The 20,034-nt window shown below is 38.6% G+C and overlaps 1 protein-coding gene and 1 long non-coding RNA gene across 2 annotated transcripts in view; one reads left to right on the forward strand and one right to left on the reverse strand.

Annotated features, from left to right (window-relative positions):
• Nucleotides 1–20,034, forward strand: part of COL12A1 (collagen type XII alpha 1 chain) — a 115,571-nt gene that overhangs the window by 85,636 nt on the left and 9,901 nt on the right. Inside the window, 9 exon segments of the mRNA XM_070480790.1 lie at nt 2,417–2,559; nt 2,843–2,952; nt 7,836–7,985; nt 9,989–10,066; nt 11,407–11,493; nt 12,867–12,920; nt 14,106–14,201; nt 15,454–15,507; nt 15,855–15,908. Of these exon segments, the coding sequence (XP_070336891.1) occupies nt 2,417–2,559; nt 2,843–2,952; nt 7,836–7,985; nt 9,989–10,066; nt 11,407–11,493; nt 12,867–12,920; nt 14,106–14,201; nt 15,454–15,507; nt 15,855–15,908 (826 nt within the window).
• On the reverse strand, nt 15,514–19,595 carry LOC110142109 (uncharacterized). Its single transcript, XR_011492982.1, has 3 exons — nt 18,789–19,595; nt 17,801–18,412; nt 15,514–17,396 (listed from the first exon to the last, which is right to left on the reverse strand). It is a non-coding gene; the product is annotated as an uncharacterized lncRNA (long non-coding RNA).

Genomic DNA, 20,034 nt, shown 5'->3' on the forward strand with positions numbered 1-20,034 from the left:
TTCCTTGAGTCCAGTTGGGTTGTGTGTATGTGTGTGTGTGTGTGTGTGTGTGTGTGTGTGTGGGTGTTGTGTGTGTTCAGTTGCTCAGTCATGTCCGACTCTTTGGGACCCCATGGTCTGTAGCCTGCCAGGCTTCTCTGTCCTTGGGATTCTCCTGGCATGACTACTGGCCATTTCTTCCTCCAGAGGATTTTCCCAACCCAGGGACTGAACCCATGTCTCCTGCATCTCCTGCATTGCAGACAGATTCTTTACCACTGAGCTATCAGGGAAGCCCCACAGCTGAGTTAAGGGTCTTTTATCGGGTCACGTGGGAGACTAGTACTCAAGTCTGCTACTCTGAGAATCTCATCCTGTGTCTGCCACGTGATGGATTACTAAATCCTTTTGAATTTAAGGCTAGGACTGTAGTTATGCATCTTCTAAGGGAGATTATTTAAGCAGGGAGGCATCTTCTTCTCTTGAACGCTTCTCCGTGGGTGCAGAGGGGCTGGATGGAATCAGTGCAGAATGGGAACAGGCATTCTTCCTAGTTTCTGACTCCAGAAGATGAAAGACTGCAGCAGTCTGTCTGTGATCTGTGATCTGACAGGCGGCAGTTAGTTTTTATTGGCTGGTGCTCCGGGGACCTGTTGGGCAGCTCTAGATGTTATTTAACTTGATGAAAGTTTGTACCTGGTCCTGATAACCAAAATATGTGTTTGGCACCTTCTGGAGGGGAAAGAACACGAAGAAATAAAGTTTTCAGAAACTTAGGACAAGGTCATATGATGATGCCTGAAATTTGAAATGCTCTTGGAAAGCTGACGGAAAATTCAGACTAAAACCAAAGCTAATTTCTTGTAAGGAAGCACAGATTGTATTGTTGTAGCGTGACCACACTGTGAGTTCCTAACTCTTTTATGGTTAACCACACTAGTTAGCAGTTTTAGGTTTTGCAGTGAACCTAAGTACCCAGTGTTTAACTGTCACCTCAAGCTATGATTCCTACATTTTCACATAAGACAGCCCACTGTCCTCTTAAGATTCAGAACTTGTGGCTGAAAGAGGCATAAAATGCAATTAAATACTTTTTTTTCATGACCATTCATTAACTATAAATGGAGAAAAATGGGCTAAGTGACTGATGAATTTATATGGAGAAGATATTATTTTTAATGTGGAATATTATGAAGATTCCATGGACAGAGGAGCCTGGCAGCCTATAGTCCATGGCTTGGCAAAGAGTTAGATACGACTGAGCAACTCTCACTTCACTTCATTATGACCATAGTTGGTTTTTGAACATATAAAAGACATTGTGTCAGCTTGCCCAGAACATATGCTTTAAGAAGGAGGGCATTACAGAGTATTGAGCAGAGTTCCCTCCCTGTACAGATGGGAAAAGAATTTAAAAAAGAGAGGCTCTATGTATTTGTATAACTGATTCACTTTGCTGTACACCAGAAGCAAATACAGCATTGCAAATAAGTATATACCAAATTAAAACTGAAAAAAAAATGTAGGACAGCATTATATTCCAGAAGCGCCAGCACCGTGGTACACTGAGGCTCAAAGCCCCAAGAGCCGTTCTGGGCCCTGTGTCAAAATCTGTGGAGCAGTTGCTTCTCTTCTGTCCATGAGCCGATTATCAAGGCCCTTTTCCTATCTTTCTGAAGAAAATATTTTTAAATGGTCTCAGGCAAAAATCCATTAATTCTTTTCAGAGATTCCCTTAGAACAATGATTGACTCAAGTCTAGAAGGACACATGGGTCCACGTTTTATGTTCAATAGCCTTAGAGCCAAGAAACTTGAATCACATCCGTTTATCAGCACTAAACATTTGCACATGTATGTGGCCATAACATATATTATTGGTTTTGTTTCTGGGAATGTGTGACCTTCTGAAGCTTATTTGATTTATTTGATTTTAAGGGAGGACTTTGGAAGTGTATAGGGAGGGAGAAATTGAAACCTTGAGCCATCTTACTTATGATCTCATATCCCTGATGTTGGAAATCGAATATATTTAGTGAGATTTATGCTCTTTAAATTACATCCATAGATAGAATGTTTATCACTCTAAAGTCATTATATAGTTTTATAATCATCTATGTATTGAGAAACAATGATTTATTAACTGTAGGATGAAAGACCATTTGGCAGTTTCCCAGACTTTTTGACTTTATCAGATTATGAATAAACTATTACTGTTTACATAATGGATCTTTAGTGTTTGCTATTTTGAAGTCATTCTTAAGTTTTCCCCCTTCTAGTAATGTATTATTAGAAGGATTATTATAATTGGATTATTATCAATGGCTTCTAATACTAGTCATGAAAAGATGCTAGTCCCAAAACTCTAAGTATCATCTATTTCTGATGAGAAATCCTTACTAATTAGCTAATTAATTCATTTTGCTTTTATCCAACAGAGAACTACATCCCAATGGACTCCCTCCTTCATATACAATTATATTACTGTTCAGACTCCTCCCAGAAACTCCCAGCGACCCTTTTGCAATTTGGCAAATCACAGACAGAGACTATAAACCACAAGTTGGGGTGATTGCAGATCGTAAGGATTTTTATCTTCTTTTAGGGCCCACGCATGCATATTTTTGATTATGTTTTTCCTTCTCTTTAAGAACCTTCTGGATGTGTGTATATATATATATTTCCTTGATTATGCTTTTATATTTAAAGGTTTTAAAAAATATGTCAGTAAATATTTGAATTACATTTTATCTTAACTGAATTATTAATTTTTTAGAGATAGCTTCAACAAGAATTAATTGTTAATACTTTCAATATAGAATCTCCATGCATTTGATTTAATAACAATTATGTGTTGATTACAGCTTCTAGCAAGACATTATCATTCTTTAACAAGGATACAAGAGGTGAGGTGCAGACTGTTACATTTGACACAGATGAAGTGAAGGCATTATTTTATGGAAGTTTCCATAAGGTAAAAACATAAGATTATCTGGTTATTTATAAAAGAAGTATATGGACTTAAAACTTAAACTAATTTATTATTTATTAAAATGTATGTTAAACTGCTGGAAACATAGCTGTGTCTTTTGAAAACATCTCATTTCAGAAGATTTGATTAATTTTCAAAGAAGAAAATTTAAAACAATATTTCTACTATGAGATTAACTACTATTAACATTTCAGTATATATTCAATGCTAATGTCTTTTTAGAATATGCGTTGTGTAGTATATACAATCTTGTATGCCCATTTTTCTACCTGCCATTTTATTTTGAACCTTTATGTAATTTTGTTTCAAAAGCTTAATTTTTGTGGATTGTATTTAGTTGATAATATTATTTATTCTTTTATAGAGCATAGTAAGCTGCTTCGCTTGCTCATTTATTGAAAAGTTACAAACATGTCAGTCCAAAAGTTTTCACTATCTACCAAAATAATTAAGATAATGTTTATGAGATTAACTTCTGCATGAACACATTTACAACTTCTCTGAAACATTTTATTAAAACTTCTAAGATAAATTCTTAGGGAATTATCTATTCTTGATGATATTAATTTTTTTATTTTAAGATCCAAGGGTAATATAGACTTGCTCTCAGACAATTAATTGACAGATAAGAGTACTGGCGTTGGCAGCATCAGAAATGAACAGTCTTGGTTATGAGTGGACTTTTTAATGGAATTTTTTCATCAGTTGGATCAAACGAACAGGAGGAAGACTACTTGCCATGCAATCTTTAAAATTTCCCCAGTATGATGCTCAGAAATTTAGTCCCCATATGTAGAAAACAAATATTTCCAATTCAGTCTGATTTTTCAAGTGAAAATTGAAGAACTTCCCCATGATTAGGTAGATTTAGATGAATTTCTTGCTGATTCTCTTCCTAAGAATCTTGGTTTCTTCCCAGAATGTTTTATTCATGAATCAGATTCTTGGTGAAGATAGCAAGGGCCTCTCCTCATGGGACTTGCAGAGGCCTCAAAGTGCACATTTTTATTGTTGTTGTTCAGTCACTCAGTGGTGTCCGACTCTATGGGATCCCATGGACTGTAGCCCGCCAGGCTCTTCTGTCTGTGGAATCTTCCAGGCAAGAATCCTGGAGTGGGTTGCCATTTCCTTCTCCAGGGAAGCTTCCTGATCCATGGACTGAATCCCTGTCTCCTGCACTGGCAGGTGGATTCTTTACCACTGAGCAACCAGGGAAGCCCAATGAGCTCATTAGTGATAAGCAAAAAAAAAAAAAAAAAAGATGGAAAAACAGAGATCTCTGAGTATAAAGGCATATTTGCTCAACAGGTTACAGACTTTACTGGTAAAAGTACAGGAAAATAAATGCCTTATTGGGAAAGAAGATTCTGGTTTGACAGATTTTTACTAGCTTCAATTGCTTCTTGTCCAATAATAGATGCTGAATCTGGCAAAGATCTTATGAACTTTTTTTGGCTCATTGATACACCTATTAAACTTACATTTGAGTAACTTGCTAAAGAGGACCATTTTATTTTTCTTCCATACCCACTGAAGATACTAGAAACTCAGCCTGCTATGAACCACCTGATAATTTAGGAACTATTGTTATTATCTTTTTAAACTTTTTATTTTGTACTGGGGTATAGCTGATTAACAATGTTGTGATAATTTCAGGTGAATAGCAAACTGACTCAGCCATACGTATACATGTATCCATTCTCCCCCAAACTATTCCCCCCATCTAGGCTAGGAACTATTATTTTTTAATTTCTGACTTTCATTGAATGTTTCATTGTACTTGACTGAAATAAGGTAGTAATTTTGAAGAGACCTACAGGGATAGTTTTTTGACCCTCCCTTCTTAATTTGCCTTTATAGAGAGGTATTTGTACTCTTAGGTTTTATGTAATGACTGTTCTCCCTTTTCCCATAAACTCTTTTCTTTTCAAATTCTCTACCTTCTTTTTTCATAATGCCTTTCTATTTTTTTGGTTCCTCCTCTACTTTTTCATTATGCTTTCTTCCCCTCCTTACTCCCTCCACCCCATTCTTATAACCTACGCTCATTTATCGCATCAATTCAAGCACCAAATTCAGTCTCTATTGGCTACTTACATTCTTCTGATCCAAGGACTTGGAGCACCCTTCTTTCATTTCCCATGTAATTTGGGAACTGAAGTTCTTCAGTCTTTGAGATAAGAACAAGTAGTTCTCTGAGTGAAGCAGCAAATTAGTGAAAATAACATGCAGGAGGCCCTTGGGAGAGAGGGGATAGATAAAAGAGCTTATGGGGGGAAGGGCAGACAACTGCAGCTTCTGGAGGATTCTCTTGAACAAAGTTCTGTGTCTCTATCTTATTGTATCAGGTGACATAGATTCCAGTGAGAAATTTGTAATAAGACAAAAAGGTAGAATAGATGAAAAATAAGGAATGGCAGACCTTGGGAAGGGTGATGAGTTGACAAGAGTGTTCATGTTTCTTTCTACTGGTCTGTGACCAACATGCTTCCCAGTTGGGAAATAGTCACTAACTACTTGGGACAATGGTGCCCAGATGAAGAGCCAATCTGAAATGTAATTATGCATGTGTTTAAAGTGCAATAAAACCCTGAAGAGATTGTAGCAAAATATATTTTTAGCATGTGTTTCTTTTTGGTTCACATTGAGTGACGAGTGTATTTGGAATAATTTTGTTTCAAAACTTCAAAGCTTTGATTTTGAAATAATTTTTCCAGATACTATGATTTTTCAAATAGCTTTTGAATGTTAGCCTCTGAGATTGTTCATATAAGATCCAATAAATAAGTTTCAGTTCTTACTAGATATTACTAGATAATAAATACCTTGGGAATTTCTGTATGGTATTCATCTTGAATTCAGTATTAGATGATTGTCCTGGGGTATTTAAAATTATTTTTAGTAAGTCATATATCATTTTTAAATAAAAGCAATATGTAATTCATACTACTTATAGAGACACTAAATTAATGTTTTGGTGGTGATTCTATGTGGAAAAAATATCTACTGTTAAAAAGAAATCTCTGGAGACTGTCCTTAGGCTTATTTACTGTAAAACATTTAACAGAATTTCTGTTCCTTAACTTGGAACCAAACTTTTTAAAGCAGTCAACATGGGCTTACTTAGGTATTTGGGCTGTGATAAGTGGAAGCCATGGGCATACCTATGAAGCCAAAGATTGCCTGCAGGCATTCTTTACATTATTGAAATATAGATGTTTTATTATTTATCTGTACTAATAGATTTCTTAAGATTCTGAATATCTTCAATATCCAATAACAATAAATCAACATAAGTTTGTTTTCTTATGAGGAAATTGAGTCTTGAATTTGATTTCCAGAGCTGACTCTTTATAAAAGATACAACCTAGCTCTTTCCTGTGTTAGGTATCTACATGGTGTGGAAGGTCTTTTTGGCAAGGACTATTGTTGTTCAGTTGCCCAGTCATGTCAGATTCTTTGCAACCCCATGGACTGCAGCATGCCAGGCCTCCCTGTTCCTTCATCATCTCCTGAAGCTTGCCAAGTTTATGTCCATTGCATTGGTGATGCCTTCCAGCCATCTCATCTGATGCCCTCTTCTCCTTCTGCCCTCCATCTTTCTCAGCATCAGGGACTTTTCCAATGAGTTGGCAGGGATTCTGGACTAAGAAACTAAAAACTGAATTTAGCAAAATCAGTGGAAGACATTCAAGGCTCCTTTGTTCTGAGTATAACAATTTATTAATGATTTATTAACTTATATTTTAATTCACTAGTTTATTTTTTAATAGTTATTATAAAATATTGACTATGTTCCCCACATTGTATAGTGTATCTTGATAGCTTATTTTATACAAACTGCTGTGTACCTCTTAATCCCCTACCCCGATTTTCCCCCATGCCCCGCCACAGGTAACCACAAGTTTGTTTTCTGTATCTGTCAGTTTGCTTTTTTTTTTTTTTTTTAAAGCTCTCTATAGTTTAAACAGTCATCTCATCTACTACATTATCTCTAGCCATCTCAGGAAGAGTACATAGTGGGGAAAATAAGAAATTATAGTGATGTATAATAGCGTAGGAAACTAAGACTCAGAGATGTTAAGTGATTCATTTAATTTGATGTTGTTAAATTAAATGACATTGACACTGCAACCTGATTCTTGAATTTTTAGTCCAAGGCTCTTTATTTGGGATGAGAATAGCTTTCAGTTCAGTTGCTCAGTTGTGTCTGACTCTTTGCAACCCCATGGACTGCAGCATGCTAGGCCTCCCTGTCCATCACCAGCTCCCAGAGTTTACTCAAACTTATGTACATCAGTGATGCCATCCAACCATCTCATCCTCTGTTGTCCCCTTCTCCTCCCTCCTTCGATCTTTCCCAGCATCAGGGTCTTTTCAAATGAGTCAGTTTTTCGCATCAGGTGGCCAAAATATTGGAGTTTTAGCTTCAGCATCAGTCCTTCCAATGAATATTCAGGACTGATTTCCTTTAGGATGGACTGGTTGGATCTCCTTGCAGTCCAAGGGACTCGCAAGAGTATTCTCCAACACCACAGTTCAAAAGCATCAATTCTTTGGTGCTCAGCTTTCTTTATTGTCTAGCTCTCACATCCATACATGACTACTCATTGGAACTCATTCCATGCCAACTTATTGGAAAAACCATAGCCTTGACTAGACGGACCTTTGTTGGCAAAGTAATGTCTCTGCTTTTTAATAAGCTGTCTAGGTTGGTCATAGCTATTCTTCCAAGGAACAAACGTCTTTTAATTTCATGAATAGCTTTAAGTACACATTTTTTTAACGTGTGATCTGATATATGTAGAAGTCAGTCATATTGCTCTGGGTAGAAATTTTGTAATGGAAACAAATGATCTTTTTAGGTTCATATCGTAGTGACCTCGAAAAGTGTTAAGCTTTACATCGACTGCTATGAGATTGTAGAGAAGGATATCAAGGAAGCTGGAAATATCACCACTGATGGTTATGAAATTCTTGGAAAACTGCTTAAAGGGGAGAGGAAGTCAGCCACAGTAAGTAACACAGTTTTATTTTTCTTGGTACCTTGTACGAAGATAGAAATGACATTTTTCAAAGTAATTGGTACTTTTTCTTTTCCCTCGATGATGTTTTTAATTGTTTTATATCTTGGTTAGATTGAAACACTGGAAGTTACACTGAGGTAATACGCTACTGACAAAACATGATAATATGCTTTACTGCTAGAAGCAAATTAAGATGTCAGGGCACCAGAGAACATCATGTAGTCGACTTGAAACCGAATCAAACTGGAGAGTACAGCACAAACGGTTGCCAGGAGAATCAGTGAAATGTAAACGAATTCATTTTTTTTGCTTTTCAAAAGTAGGAACTGTTGACACAGCTTGGTGCATTTAGGGCGTTTTGCATTTGTGGACTCTGTGACCGTCACAGAGCTACGCTCCCTCACAGAGGGGTCAGGCCTGCCTTGAAGGAAGACGAGTGTAGGGTGGCAGCCGCCTCACAACCGTCATTGAGGCGGGGGCTTGCCAACCCTTTTACAATGCTATTTAGCAATAGACTGTTAAAACCTGAGGTTTTCATTGTCCCAGGCTAAGTTCATAATACATGTTGATTAATAATAACCTTGTTCTGAAAGCAGGACTACTGTTTTTGGCTTCTATTATTTTTTAAGATAATTTTGCTTGTTTATTTCTGGCTGTGCTTGGTCTTCGTTGCTGTTCGGGCTTTTCCCTTGTTGTGACAAATGGGGGCTACTCTCTGGCTGTGGCATTTGGCTTCTCATCGCTGCGGCTCCTCTTGTGGTAGAGCATGGGCTCTAGGGCATGAGATGCTCTAGTTGCATCCCCTGGGCTCAGTAGTTGTGACCCCCAGGCTCTCGAGCACAGGCTCAATAGTTGTGGTGCCTGGGGTTAGTTGCTCCATGAAATGTGGGATCTTCCCAGATCAGGGATTGAACCTTTGTCTCCTGCATTGGCAGACGGATTCTCTACTGCTGAGCCACCAGGGAAACCCTTCTATTATTTTTTCAATTGCTGTTACTGAGCTTAGCTTTCTTCCATGGACAGAATTTTCTTCCCTATTCAGAAATGAAATTTTTAACCCTCAATGGAGAACTTGAACTGGCAAACACTCCTAGCTTTCACCATGTGAAGTTGAAGTGAAGTTGCTCAGTCGTGTCTGACTCTTTGTGACGTCATGGACTGTAGCCTACTAGGCTCCTCCGTCCATTGAATTTTCCAGGCAAGAGTACTGGAGTGGGTTGCCATTTTCTTCTCCAGGGGAGATTCCCAACCCAAGGATCAAACTCAGATCTCCCACATTGCAGGCAGATTCTACCCTCAGAGCCATGAGGGGAGAACTAGTTAGTGCAAATTTCATATAATTGCAATTAAAATCTTTTATTGAATATTGGGTTTAGTATTTAAATAGAGCAATTACATTAAGTTTATAAAAGAATGACTATATCTAAGTGACCTTTTCTTTTTTATCCAAAGAACTCTGTTTTTTAAGTGTAGAAAGATAGAAAAAATATATATATTGAAATAGTTAAGCTGAAGGTAAACATAAAATTATTAGTTAGCCCCTAGGTAAGAATTTGTAAGAAGAAGAGCATCAATTTAAGTGAGGAATTTTTAAAAATGTTACTTTTTTTTTTTTTAAACAGAGGTAGACTCTTAGAAGTTAATTTGAATGTGTGTAGTCTTCAAATTAAAATTCTGAATTAAATGCACCCATCATTTTTAAGGATATAAAGAAATCAATGTTCTCTTAAAAAAAAAAACTCAATGAGACATTTCATTTTAGGTAAGGAAATGAATCAGAAGTGGAACTACCACATATGCATTTTGCTTTACCGTCCCTTTCTCTGAGGCATAGGTTTTTTTGCTCTTAGGAGGTAAGGATCACATTGCTCTCATTGCCTGGACCCTCAAGAGAGTCTGTGTGAGAAGTTAGCAGAGGTTAAAATGTGGAAATGTTAATATGAAATGTTTTTCACGCATCTGTAGCTCATGTTGCTGTTGGTTGTTTACAGTTCCAAATCCAGAATTTTGATATTGTCTGCAGTCCGGTGTGGACCAGTAGAGACAGATGCTGTGATATTCCCTCCAGAGTAAGTGAAACAGAATGGAATTTTGTCATGGTTTGATTAGTCTTCGAGGAATAAGAGATGTGGATGAGGATGACCTGGGAGAGGAAGTAGCCCTCAGCAGCTGCATGTTCAGGACGGAGCCAGGGACACGCATGGTGTGTGTGCTCATCAACGGCCGCAGCTCAGGCTGGGGAGCCCTCCCTCGAAAGTCAAGAATGTAGAGGACTGCATCTGGAAATTCTCCCTAACAGCCAAAGTGGTTAGGCATAGTCAGAAAAGTCCTGCTTTAATCAGCATGTCTGATAAACCCATTTACTGCGGAGTCCTCCTAGTGCTTGTAAAATACCAGCATTTTGCAATAAATGCTTATTAAATCCTTTACAGGATCAGCCATCATACCTCTCTGGATGTCTAAGTAGAAATGCTCAGTGATGATGGCCTTCCCCCATATTATCTGTGTAGGTGGTAATGGTTACGAAGTTGAATGCTGATGATGGATTTGAAGTTCTTGGCAAATAGTGAGCTGCACGCACCCACACAATAAGTGTGCATTATTTACTCAGCAGATACTTACTGAACACCTCTTATAAGCCAGGCACTATCCTGTGAGCTGGGGTTATAGCAGTGAAAGGGAACATTCTAGTGAAAGGCAGAGAGAGAGGAGGAGTTAATAAGTAGGTATATACTGTGTTATCCAGTGAAAAGAAATAGAGAGAAAACCAACCAGGGTACAAGGACAGGTAGCCAGGTGAGTATCCTCAGCCCTCAAGGATGAGGTGAGTTTTAAGCAGAGACCTGAGTGAAGTGAGGGGACAAGCAATGTGGATAATGGAGAAAGAGCATTCCAACCAGAGGTGACTGTAAGCACAAAGGCCCTAAGGCCACAAGGTGCCCTGAACATCTGAGAAGCAAGAAGTGGATGAGGGGGGCTGGGGCAGAGTGAAGGAGAGGGGAGGTGGTGGGCGGTGGGCACGGGGCAAGGTGGTGGGGTGCTGTTTTGCAGACCATGTGAGGCCTGTAGGCTCTGGAAGGGACTTTAAATTTTATTCTGAATGAAATGGGCATCCATATCTGGAACACTCAGCATTTCTCTGATACCAGACTAGAGAGAATTGGATTAAATTACCAGGGGTCCTGATGATGGTTTTGTAAACATATCTTATGTGAGATTTCCTAAAACAAAACTTTTAAAGACATAAAGGGACATAGCAAGATTGGGTGTAAGACTTTGTAATCATAATTAAAAATTATCCTTTAAGTTGGGAAATAGATTTCCCTGTGTGTATAAGATAAGTGGGTGTGGAGGATAAGAGGCTGTTTTACTTTCAATTCAGAGATAAATATTCTTTTCCAAATTTCAGAGAGATGAAGCAAAATGCCCAGCTCTTCCGAATGCTTGCACATGTACACAGGACAGTGTTGGACCTCCGGGACCCCCCGGCCCTGCAGTAAGGAAACTGAAATAGTCCTTCTAGTATTTCCAGTTAAATCTTTGGCATAATCATTCTTTGGTCAGTGTGTTGTGGATAAAATGCTTCCAGCCACTGGTGTGTTCTAGGACAGAACAAGATGAACTGCAGACCATTTTCACAGCACATCTTGAGATCTGAACTGGAATAAATCCAGAAGAAAATCTTAAAGCACTTGAATGGTGCTGGCATTCAAGAGCTTTTCAAGATATGGATTTGGGTTTCTCTCTGTAATTACATGATTTTGAAAATTCCTTACATCTCCTGAAAGCTTCTTGTACCTATGTTATGGAGCCATGATTGAGAGGCTGACCCAAAAAATCTTTAGAGCCTAGGATATGTGTATGTTATTAACAAGCATACCATAGAATAACATATAGAGGATAATTTATGTATGTGATGATATCGTAAACTCTGGGTGAAAGTGTTGGGGTTAGGAATAACCTGAGTGAGAAGACTGACCAGGTCTTTCTATGGGGGTAGGAGGGGAGACCAATAAAATGCAATGCAAAACATTGAAGAGTACAGTGTTAGACCCTGTTGATCAATTACATGTGACCTGGGCTGGCTTTTCAGAATGGAAGTGGTACCACTAAGCTTTATTGACCTCTTTTAAGAACATGGGTTAATTAATATAGAAACAGCTTAAAGAGCCTTAGAACACCAGATTTTACTATACATGGTTGTTAACAAGTAATGTAAATTGATTTTAGGTTAATTACAAACCAGCTCCTCATATATGGAATCAAAATATATCTGGAATTAACATCATTTATTTTCTTTAATTAATAGTGACTTACCTGACTTATATTTATAATCATAAACTTATACCCTGGATGTGACTTCAATGTTTTTGAGAAGTAGGAATTTTTTTCCTAATTGTAAGATATCATGTCAGTATCATGTTTATTTCCTCTTTGTTCAGTGAACAGGTCTCTGAATTTCTATTACTAAATTACATGTTCTGAGATTCTGAGAGAGATTTCTTATTGCATATTATTTTCCCTGAAGAATATACTCATATAATTCTGAAATAGATTTTTTTCCTTAGAAATGCTTAAATATTGTATTTAATGCTTTTTTTTTAAGTAAACCTCAAATTTTCAAATCAACTTCAAAATTTGATAACAATTAAGGAAAGATCAGAATATAAAAATGAGATCCTTAAGAATGTTTTGAAATTCTCCTTTCCCACACGTTTGTATGATAGAAAGTATTTACTTCCATATTTCATAAATATTTGTAGTAGTATTGGTTGACTGGAGAATGCGCTGCTTCTTAAAGCAATTTTTATATATCAGCTTCTTCCTAGTTTCCTATGTTCACCCTAAAATGTGCTCTGTGTATTTTAGGGAGGACCTGGTGCTAAAGGTCCGAGAGGTGAAAGAGGTGTCAGCGGGGCAGTTGTAAGTATATTTTAGAGTGCATTTACATTTTCACCTATATGTTGAAGTCTCGTTATTCAAATTTCCGCTCACAGGGTAATGTGACCTTGAACAAGTTGATTCAAGTTTAGTGAGCCTTAGGCAATATAATGATCTCTGTCTTGCCTCTGGATGTCAAAATGGTAGATTAGATTAGTCAGATAAAGAAATGCACAGGGGATGTCACTGAAGTGGGAAGTGCCCATGGGAGACGTAGAGAAGCACCTAAGGGCTCTGCTCTCATATGGGCAAGCAGAGGGGGAGACCTGGCCATCAGCTGGAAGACCCCCCTCAAGGAGCAGAGTCCCACTAGCGGGGGCTGGGGAGGGTTCATCTCTCTCAAGGAGGCAAGCCAGCCACATCTGCCTTGGCTGGGGGTCGCTGGCCTCTTCTACTGGTTCAAAACTGTCTCTGTAAGACAACTCCAGCATCTTGGGAGGATGTATCGTGAAGGTGATGTGTAGTTTTTGTCGTACTGTCATTAAGCTAACTCAGGAAAGTGAGGCTGGGGTGCTGACCCAGGTCTGTCTAACTCCAGGTCTGTCCTTTTCTACCTGGACACCCTGCAAAGAAGCTCCAACGTTGAGTGAACATACCTGCTCTTTCCTTTTTTGATGTAGACATATGTTAGTCCCAGAAATCAGCCCATATGAGAGCATATGAGAGGATGCCCATTTGAGAGCGGAGCCCTTAGGTGCTTCTCTAGGTCTCCCATGGGCAATTCCCACTTCAGTGACATCCCCTGTACATTCCTTTAAGTCTAAGAGGAATCAGGACCAGCTTAAAAGAAATCAAATCTAGTGAATTGTGAGGTTTGACCTCTGAATGAATCTAGGACTATAGATATATGAATATATTTGATGTATTTTAGTTTTTAAGAAACCTATTCCCTTGTTAAAATAGGAGGTTTGGAAATTTAAGTGCTCTTGTGAATTTATTCTACTTTCTAATTCTTTTAGTGAGTAGTCAAAGGAAGAAAGGGATGACATTAATAAATGCTTTTATATTGGGTTGGCCAATAACTTCGTTTGGGTTTTCTGGTCAACCCAATAGATGGGCTGATTTGTAAAACGTTTGCAGAGATTCTGATTGGTATCTTAGAGTTGTGAAGACAGCCCTGGAAGGGCAGTCTATGACTCTGTGCTTGTTTCTCTGTTCTGTGTGTAGGGGCCACCCGGTCCTCGTGGAGATACAGGTCCTCCTGGTCCCCAGGGCCCTCCAGGCCCTCAGGGACCCAACGGCCTCTCTATTCCCGGTGAACAAGTAAGCACAAAGACTTTCTGTATGAAATGAGGATGGTGGATTAATGTTGAATTTAACTGGAACATTTTCTACTCTATTTTGCCAAATTCCAGTGTTTTTTCAGAAAACTCAACAAGTTTAGTCATTGAGATGGCTTCCTGTGACTGTAATTTCAGATATGTAAATAGCATATGTAATAATATGTAACTGTAGGAAAAATTGTTGCTACTTCTTTGACCTTTAAAAATTATTTTAATAAGTAATGCAAATATCCTTTAATATCCTGAAAACTTTGAAATGGCTTTGAGTCTGTGGCAGGCCCTGGGGTTCTGTCTGATATTTATGACTTATTTATCTAGGTCATTACTTCAATAAAAATTTGTTTTATTCCAAATGCCAGTCTGAACTTAGGAGAAGTGTCTTACCTTTTGAGGCTGGTGTTTTATTTAACTACTTTTTTCTATACTTTAAAATAAAACAAATACAGCATATGAATAAGAATCCAGATAATTACATAGTTTTAAATTTAGGTCTAAACTCCCTTTAAAGACTTTTTTTTTAGCATTTAGAGAAAAAAATAATCTATATCAGATATAGCTGGAAATGAAACATTTGAAAGAACTGGGTTTTTCTTTTCACTCAAAAAGGTTGAAAGCAGGACTTCCCTAGGGGTCCAGTGATTAAGACTGAGCTTCCACTGCAGGGGGTACAGGTTCAATCTCTGGTCAGGGAACTCAGATCCTTCATACCTCTCAGTGCAGCTATAAAAAAGGAACAGGGTTGAATGCATCTACTTTTAGCTTCGAATATCCACAGGGGAGTTTGGGGGAGTTTTATTTCTATTTATTTTCTTATTACTACTATTAAATTATCAGCTTTAATTCAGATCTGCCTATTAACAAGTATCTTCTAGTATGTAGTTATAAAGAACAAAATTATGTTACATTTCATTGACTCTCCATTGCAATTAGCACCAAATTAAATATGTTAAATAATAAAAATAGTTTTCCCTTCAACTTGGGTTCTTTTAAAAGAAAGGCATATTATCCCATGATTATATAAAATGATCCCATAACACGATAAATGGAAATTATAACAGCATTTGTAGTTTAAAAAGTGAGCATCAGTCCCCAAAATAATTTATTCATCTCCCTTCACAAATATGCTTCATTGGATTTATGAAGTGATAGAGATTTCAGGAATGACTCACGTCTTCCCTTTTCACTTAATTTCTGTAAAATGCTGAGACCTGTTTTCCCACTGCTTGCTCCAGGGTCGCCAGGGAATGAAGGGCGATGCCGGAGAGCCAGGACTTCCAGGCCGGACTGTGAGTTGTTCTTCACCTTGCCTTTTCTTGACTTGTCAAGTGTTCTTTGCAAAGTTGCCCTCGTAGTGCCTCAGAAGGTGAACCAAGGTTAAGCCGCAGAGCAGAAGCCTGGCCGTTTTCCATTCCGTCGCCTGGCCTGAGGCTTCAGGCTGAGGCTGTGCAGTCAGGTCTGGGCTTGTTGACTGAGCTAGCGTCTCCCTCGCGGGCTGGCTCTGCGCTTGCTACTGAGTTTCTATTCCTTCGCAGAGTCCCTGCACTTTTCTCCCAAACATTTTGGAGAAGGACACAAATTCCTTTCCTCACACAAGTTTATTACCGTGTTTTCTTGTTTGTTTCCTTTTGTGTAGGGAACTCCAGGATTACCTGGCCCACCAGGACCAATGGGCCCTCCAGGAGACAGAGTAAGTGTTCTTGTACGGCCTCTAACGACACTGGACATGATTGTTGCTTATTAATTAACCCCCCCATAGTTCAGTTGGTGTGGCTGAAAATGCAGAGTTCACATATCTCATAGGAGGCAGAAAAGCTAATATCAGTGGGCCAACTGACACCAGGGCAGTCTCAAAGTCTATGAAACAAAATGGTGGGTCTTTAAATGAGTCGTTAGAATTTTGGAAATTTAAAAAAATTCAGCATACTCAGAAAACCAATGAATTTTGGTTAATTGGAAAGAGATTCAAGAATCCTAGAAAATTGCGTTATATCTGAAAATTAAAAATTTTTTATGAGGCATCTTTTATGTAACTCTAAGAATAGTCTTGATTGCCGTGGCACTTTGTATGTGGTCAGGGACATCTTTTCTACACCTTTAGAACTCAGATACCATCAGCAGGCCTCTGTGATGGATAGCAACTGGAACTTAGTAGGAATTTTGCTTATTTATGTCAGATCTCAGGTCTGTTCTTGAGTTATGAGGAGACCAGTGCAGGAGACCCAGTTTTTTCTAGGACAAGTAGATGAGAAGCACAGTGGCTTCTGTGCTCTGTTTAACGTTACAGAAACATTTGGTTTCATAGGAGACCACAGACACTTTAATAGAAGGTTTTAGAGCTGCTCAAACCAAGGCACTAATGACTTCAGCACCTTCTAGTTTAGACAGCAGTCTGAGTGTTGTCTGTATTCTGACTAATCAAGTCAAAACATAAGACTAGCAGCAGGCTGTGAGAGGGCCAGAGCTGTAATAGTTGTCACTCATGCATTGATTTGTTAACCTTAACACCTCCAAGACTCCATGGGGCAGAAGAGTTGGGTCAATCGGATGGAGCAAAGTTTTGCCCAGATAATACCAAATGTTGGATGATTTGCCAATGAAATTTATTTGCTCCAATGCCTACTCTTGAGTTTATGAGAAAATGAGGTCAAAGAGAAAACTGTTCTCTGAGAGCCTGGGACCCACTGGTACTTATACATATTCTTCTGACTCTTTTGAGACTGGCACTCTAGTTTTATTTGAATTCTTGTCTCATAATAAAGAACCACAATGATATTGCAAGGGTGATCAGTTGGCCTATGCAATCAGTCAACAAAACCAAAAATATCACATTCAGGAAGTAATGACGGATATTAAATATAGTTCAATGTCCTATGATAAGCCATGATAAGAAAGAATATGAAAAAGAAAATATATGTATAACTGAGTCATCTTGCTGTATAACAGAAATGAAATATAACATGGTAGATCAATTGTACTCCAATAAAATAAAATAAAAAAAAAAACAGAAGTAATGATGGGCTGCCTCCCTTGCCACCGCTACTGCGGAAGCCATGTTGGCTTGGCACGTGCTTCAGCATGGGTTCCATGCAGACTCGCTGGGTGGTCGGTGCCCACCCCATCAACACGTTCCTTCTGAGGTGGTGGTCAGGCAGCCATCCCTGCCATCACTGCTTCCCTGAAAAGTGAAGGGGTGGGAAGGATGGTGTTTTTCACTCTTGCATTTTAATCTGTGAATCCACCTTTGTGGTGAGGCAACCCAGGACCCTCATGTTGAGAGTGAGGAAAGTTTTCAGGAAATTATTCATCTTTTTTCCATCACAGCCTTGTACCTACCACTCAATTTCCTGTCACTACAGCTGAGAGTAGGAGTCACGGCTGATGGAACATAAATGGTTTTGGAAAGTTAGACTTTGGGTGCAGGCATCTCAGCCAAAAGAGAAAGAAAGGGAGACAGAGAGGAAGGAAGGGATGAAGAAAGAAAGGAAAGAAGGAAGAAACTTGAAACCTGTGGTGGGAGAGAAGAGAATAAAGCTCAGGAGAGCACGCCCAAGACCATGGTGATGAAGGAAGATGTCCTACCTGGATGGAGTTGTCAGAGGCAAGAGGCTTGGGTTGCCTTCAGCTCAGATCGATTTTCAAATGAGCCACAGTTTTGGGGACTGTTAGAAAGTAGCAAGACAAATACGTGTTCAGGCAAGTCATACACGTGCGTCTGTGAAAGCAACCACAGGTCCTCTTGGCCACCCTCCCATGGAGGGAAGCAGCAATAACTGCTGCAGCTTTGAAAGTGGAAAGTAAAAAAAAAGAAAAAAAATTTGCAGCACAAAGTTCTGCAGATGGCTCAGTGGTAGCCCTTCTGAGGTCACCAGAATAGAATCCGCCTCATCCCAATTTAGGTATATGCTACTTCTAAGAGAAAATGACTGGTTAGACCTAACTGTCCACCCATGAATGAGGGATAAAGGTGTGATATTTTAATATATGAATATATGTTTAATGTATATAATGGAATATTATTCTGTCTTAAAAGAAGAGGGAAATGCTATCATTTCCCAAAACATGGATAAACCTTGAACCTGGAGGACATGCCACCTGAAATAAGCAAAAGTGCAGAAAGAAATACTGCATGATCTCACTTATGTATGAAATCTCAAAAAAGCTGAACTTCTGGAAGCAGGTAGCTGCCAGGGGCTGAAAAAGAGAGAAATGGGGAGATATTAGACAAAAGATACAGAGTTTCAGTTATGCCAGATAAGTTCTGGAGATCTAATGTACATTTTGATGACTACAGTTAATACTATATTATGTACTTGAAATTTGCTAATAGAGTGTATCTTAAATAGTCTCACCACATAAAAAATGATAGCTCTGTGAGGTGATGGATGTGTTATCTTGACTGTGGTAATCATTTCACAATGTGTACATGTATCAAAACATCACGTGTACACCATAAATATATACGATTTTGTCAATTATAGCTCAGTAAAGCAAGGAAAACAGAGAAAATGATTGGTCAGGAAGTTCTTAGGATGACTGAAGGAGGATTATTCATAGACATGATACTTACCTTAAAAAATGAAAGAAAAAGAGTGTTTTCTACAGTGGTTGGAGGAAATTTAGATGACATTCAACTGTCCGAACCATACTCGGAGCAGTTTTGCTTCTTAAGTGGCTCCCAGGAGTGGTGTTGATGTTACATCAGATGAACTTAGAGTCTGTTTTTTGTTAAGCAGGACTGGATCTTCCAGAAAACAGTCTGAAATGTTTATCTCTATAAGTTTCTGAATTTTTTGGAAAGGACAGACTTTCTAATGTAATTTTAAAGAAATAATTTAAACTTCCTCTTTTGTAAATTCAATGGGAGTCCACTTAATGCAGGCAGTGATCCAAATGATCTTGACTTTTTGCTAGGATCCAAGAATATGCATAAAATTATCACTTATTCTCAAAGGAGGCAAAAATTTCCTTTGACAGAGGAATGCAGCAACCATAAAAAACTGCCTGACTCAGAAATCCTCGGCTGGATTTCAGAGGTCCGCACTTGGGATGAATAGTAGGCGGGCAGTGAGTGACTCATCCCAGGCAGAGGTCGTCTGGCACTGTGCAAGCTGCACAGAGATGCCCACTGCTCCTGGGTAGATCTCTCCTCTCAACCTGACCCGGTATGGGTCTAGCCTGTCTGTGAGATGAGGAGAGATGGACCACTAAACAATTAAGTGGGGATTGAGGATTTCCTTTCTTTTGAGTGGTCGAGTTAAGGTAGTTTTGCCTCTTTCTTGGAGGGGAGGAGAGGAATCACCTAGGAGTGAAGCAACAGTGGTCCTGTCCTGGCTGCCTGGAAGCAAGGCTTCCTGTTAGAAAACAGGTGGTTGGCCTCTCCTGCATCTTCTATGACGTCACCTGGTTTCCTCAGCAACATTCCCTTCATCCTATTTTGATCCTTCCCAGGCCAGTTCGTGGACGTTGACTTTTCAGTAGAAAGGGCTAGTCTTCCTGTAGATTTCTTTATACTCTTATAAAAGCAAAAGGCAGTATCTTCATAATAGGAAACTGCCTTCTTTAGAGAAGACTAGTTTGATTCTTTAAATGATTTTAATTGTAACCCTATAAATGGCTGAGTTTAGAACTGAATTATTCAGTAAAAGGTATAACTTAAATGGAAAGCATTTTTTGGGGGGCATATTTGTCTTTATGTTGAAAAGTTACCTGCAATTGGGCTAAATCTTTCACCTGTCACTTTTATCATCCTGTTTTGTTTCTTTCAGTTTTGGCTGGTCATTATTTCACTAATCTACACTTAATTTCATTTTTAC

Source organism: Odocoileus virginianus, chromosome 19, assembly GCF_023699985.2.
Source record: "Odocoileus virginianus isolate 20LAN1187 ecotype Illinois chromosome 19, Ovbor_1.2, whole genome shotgun sequence".
Taxonomy (NCBI): domain Eukaryota; kingdom Metazoa; phylum Chordata; class Mammalia; order Artiodactyla; family Cervidae; genus Odocoileus; species Odocoileus virginianus.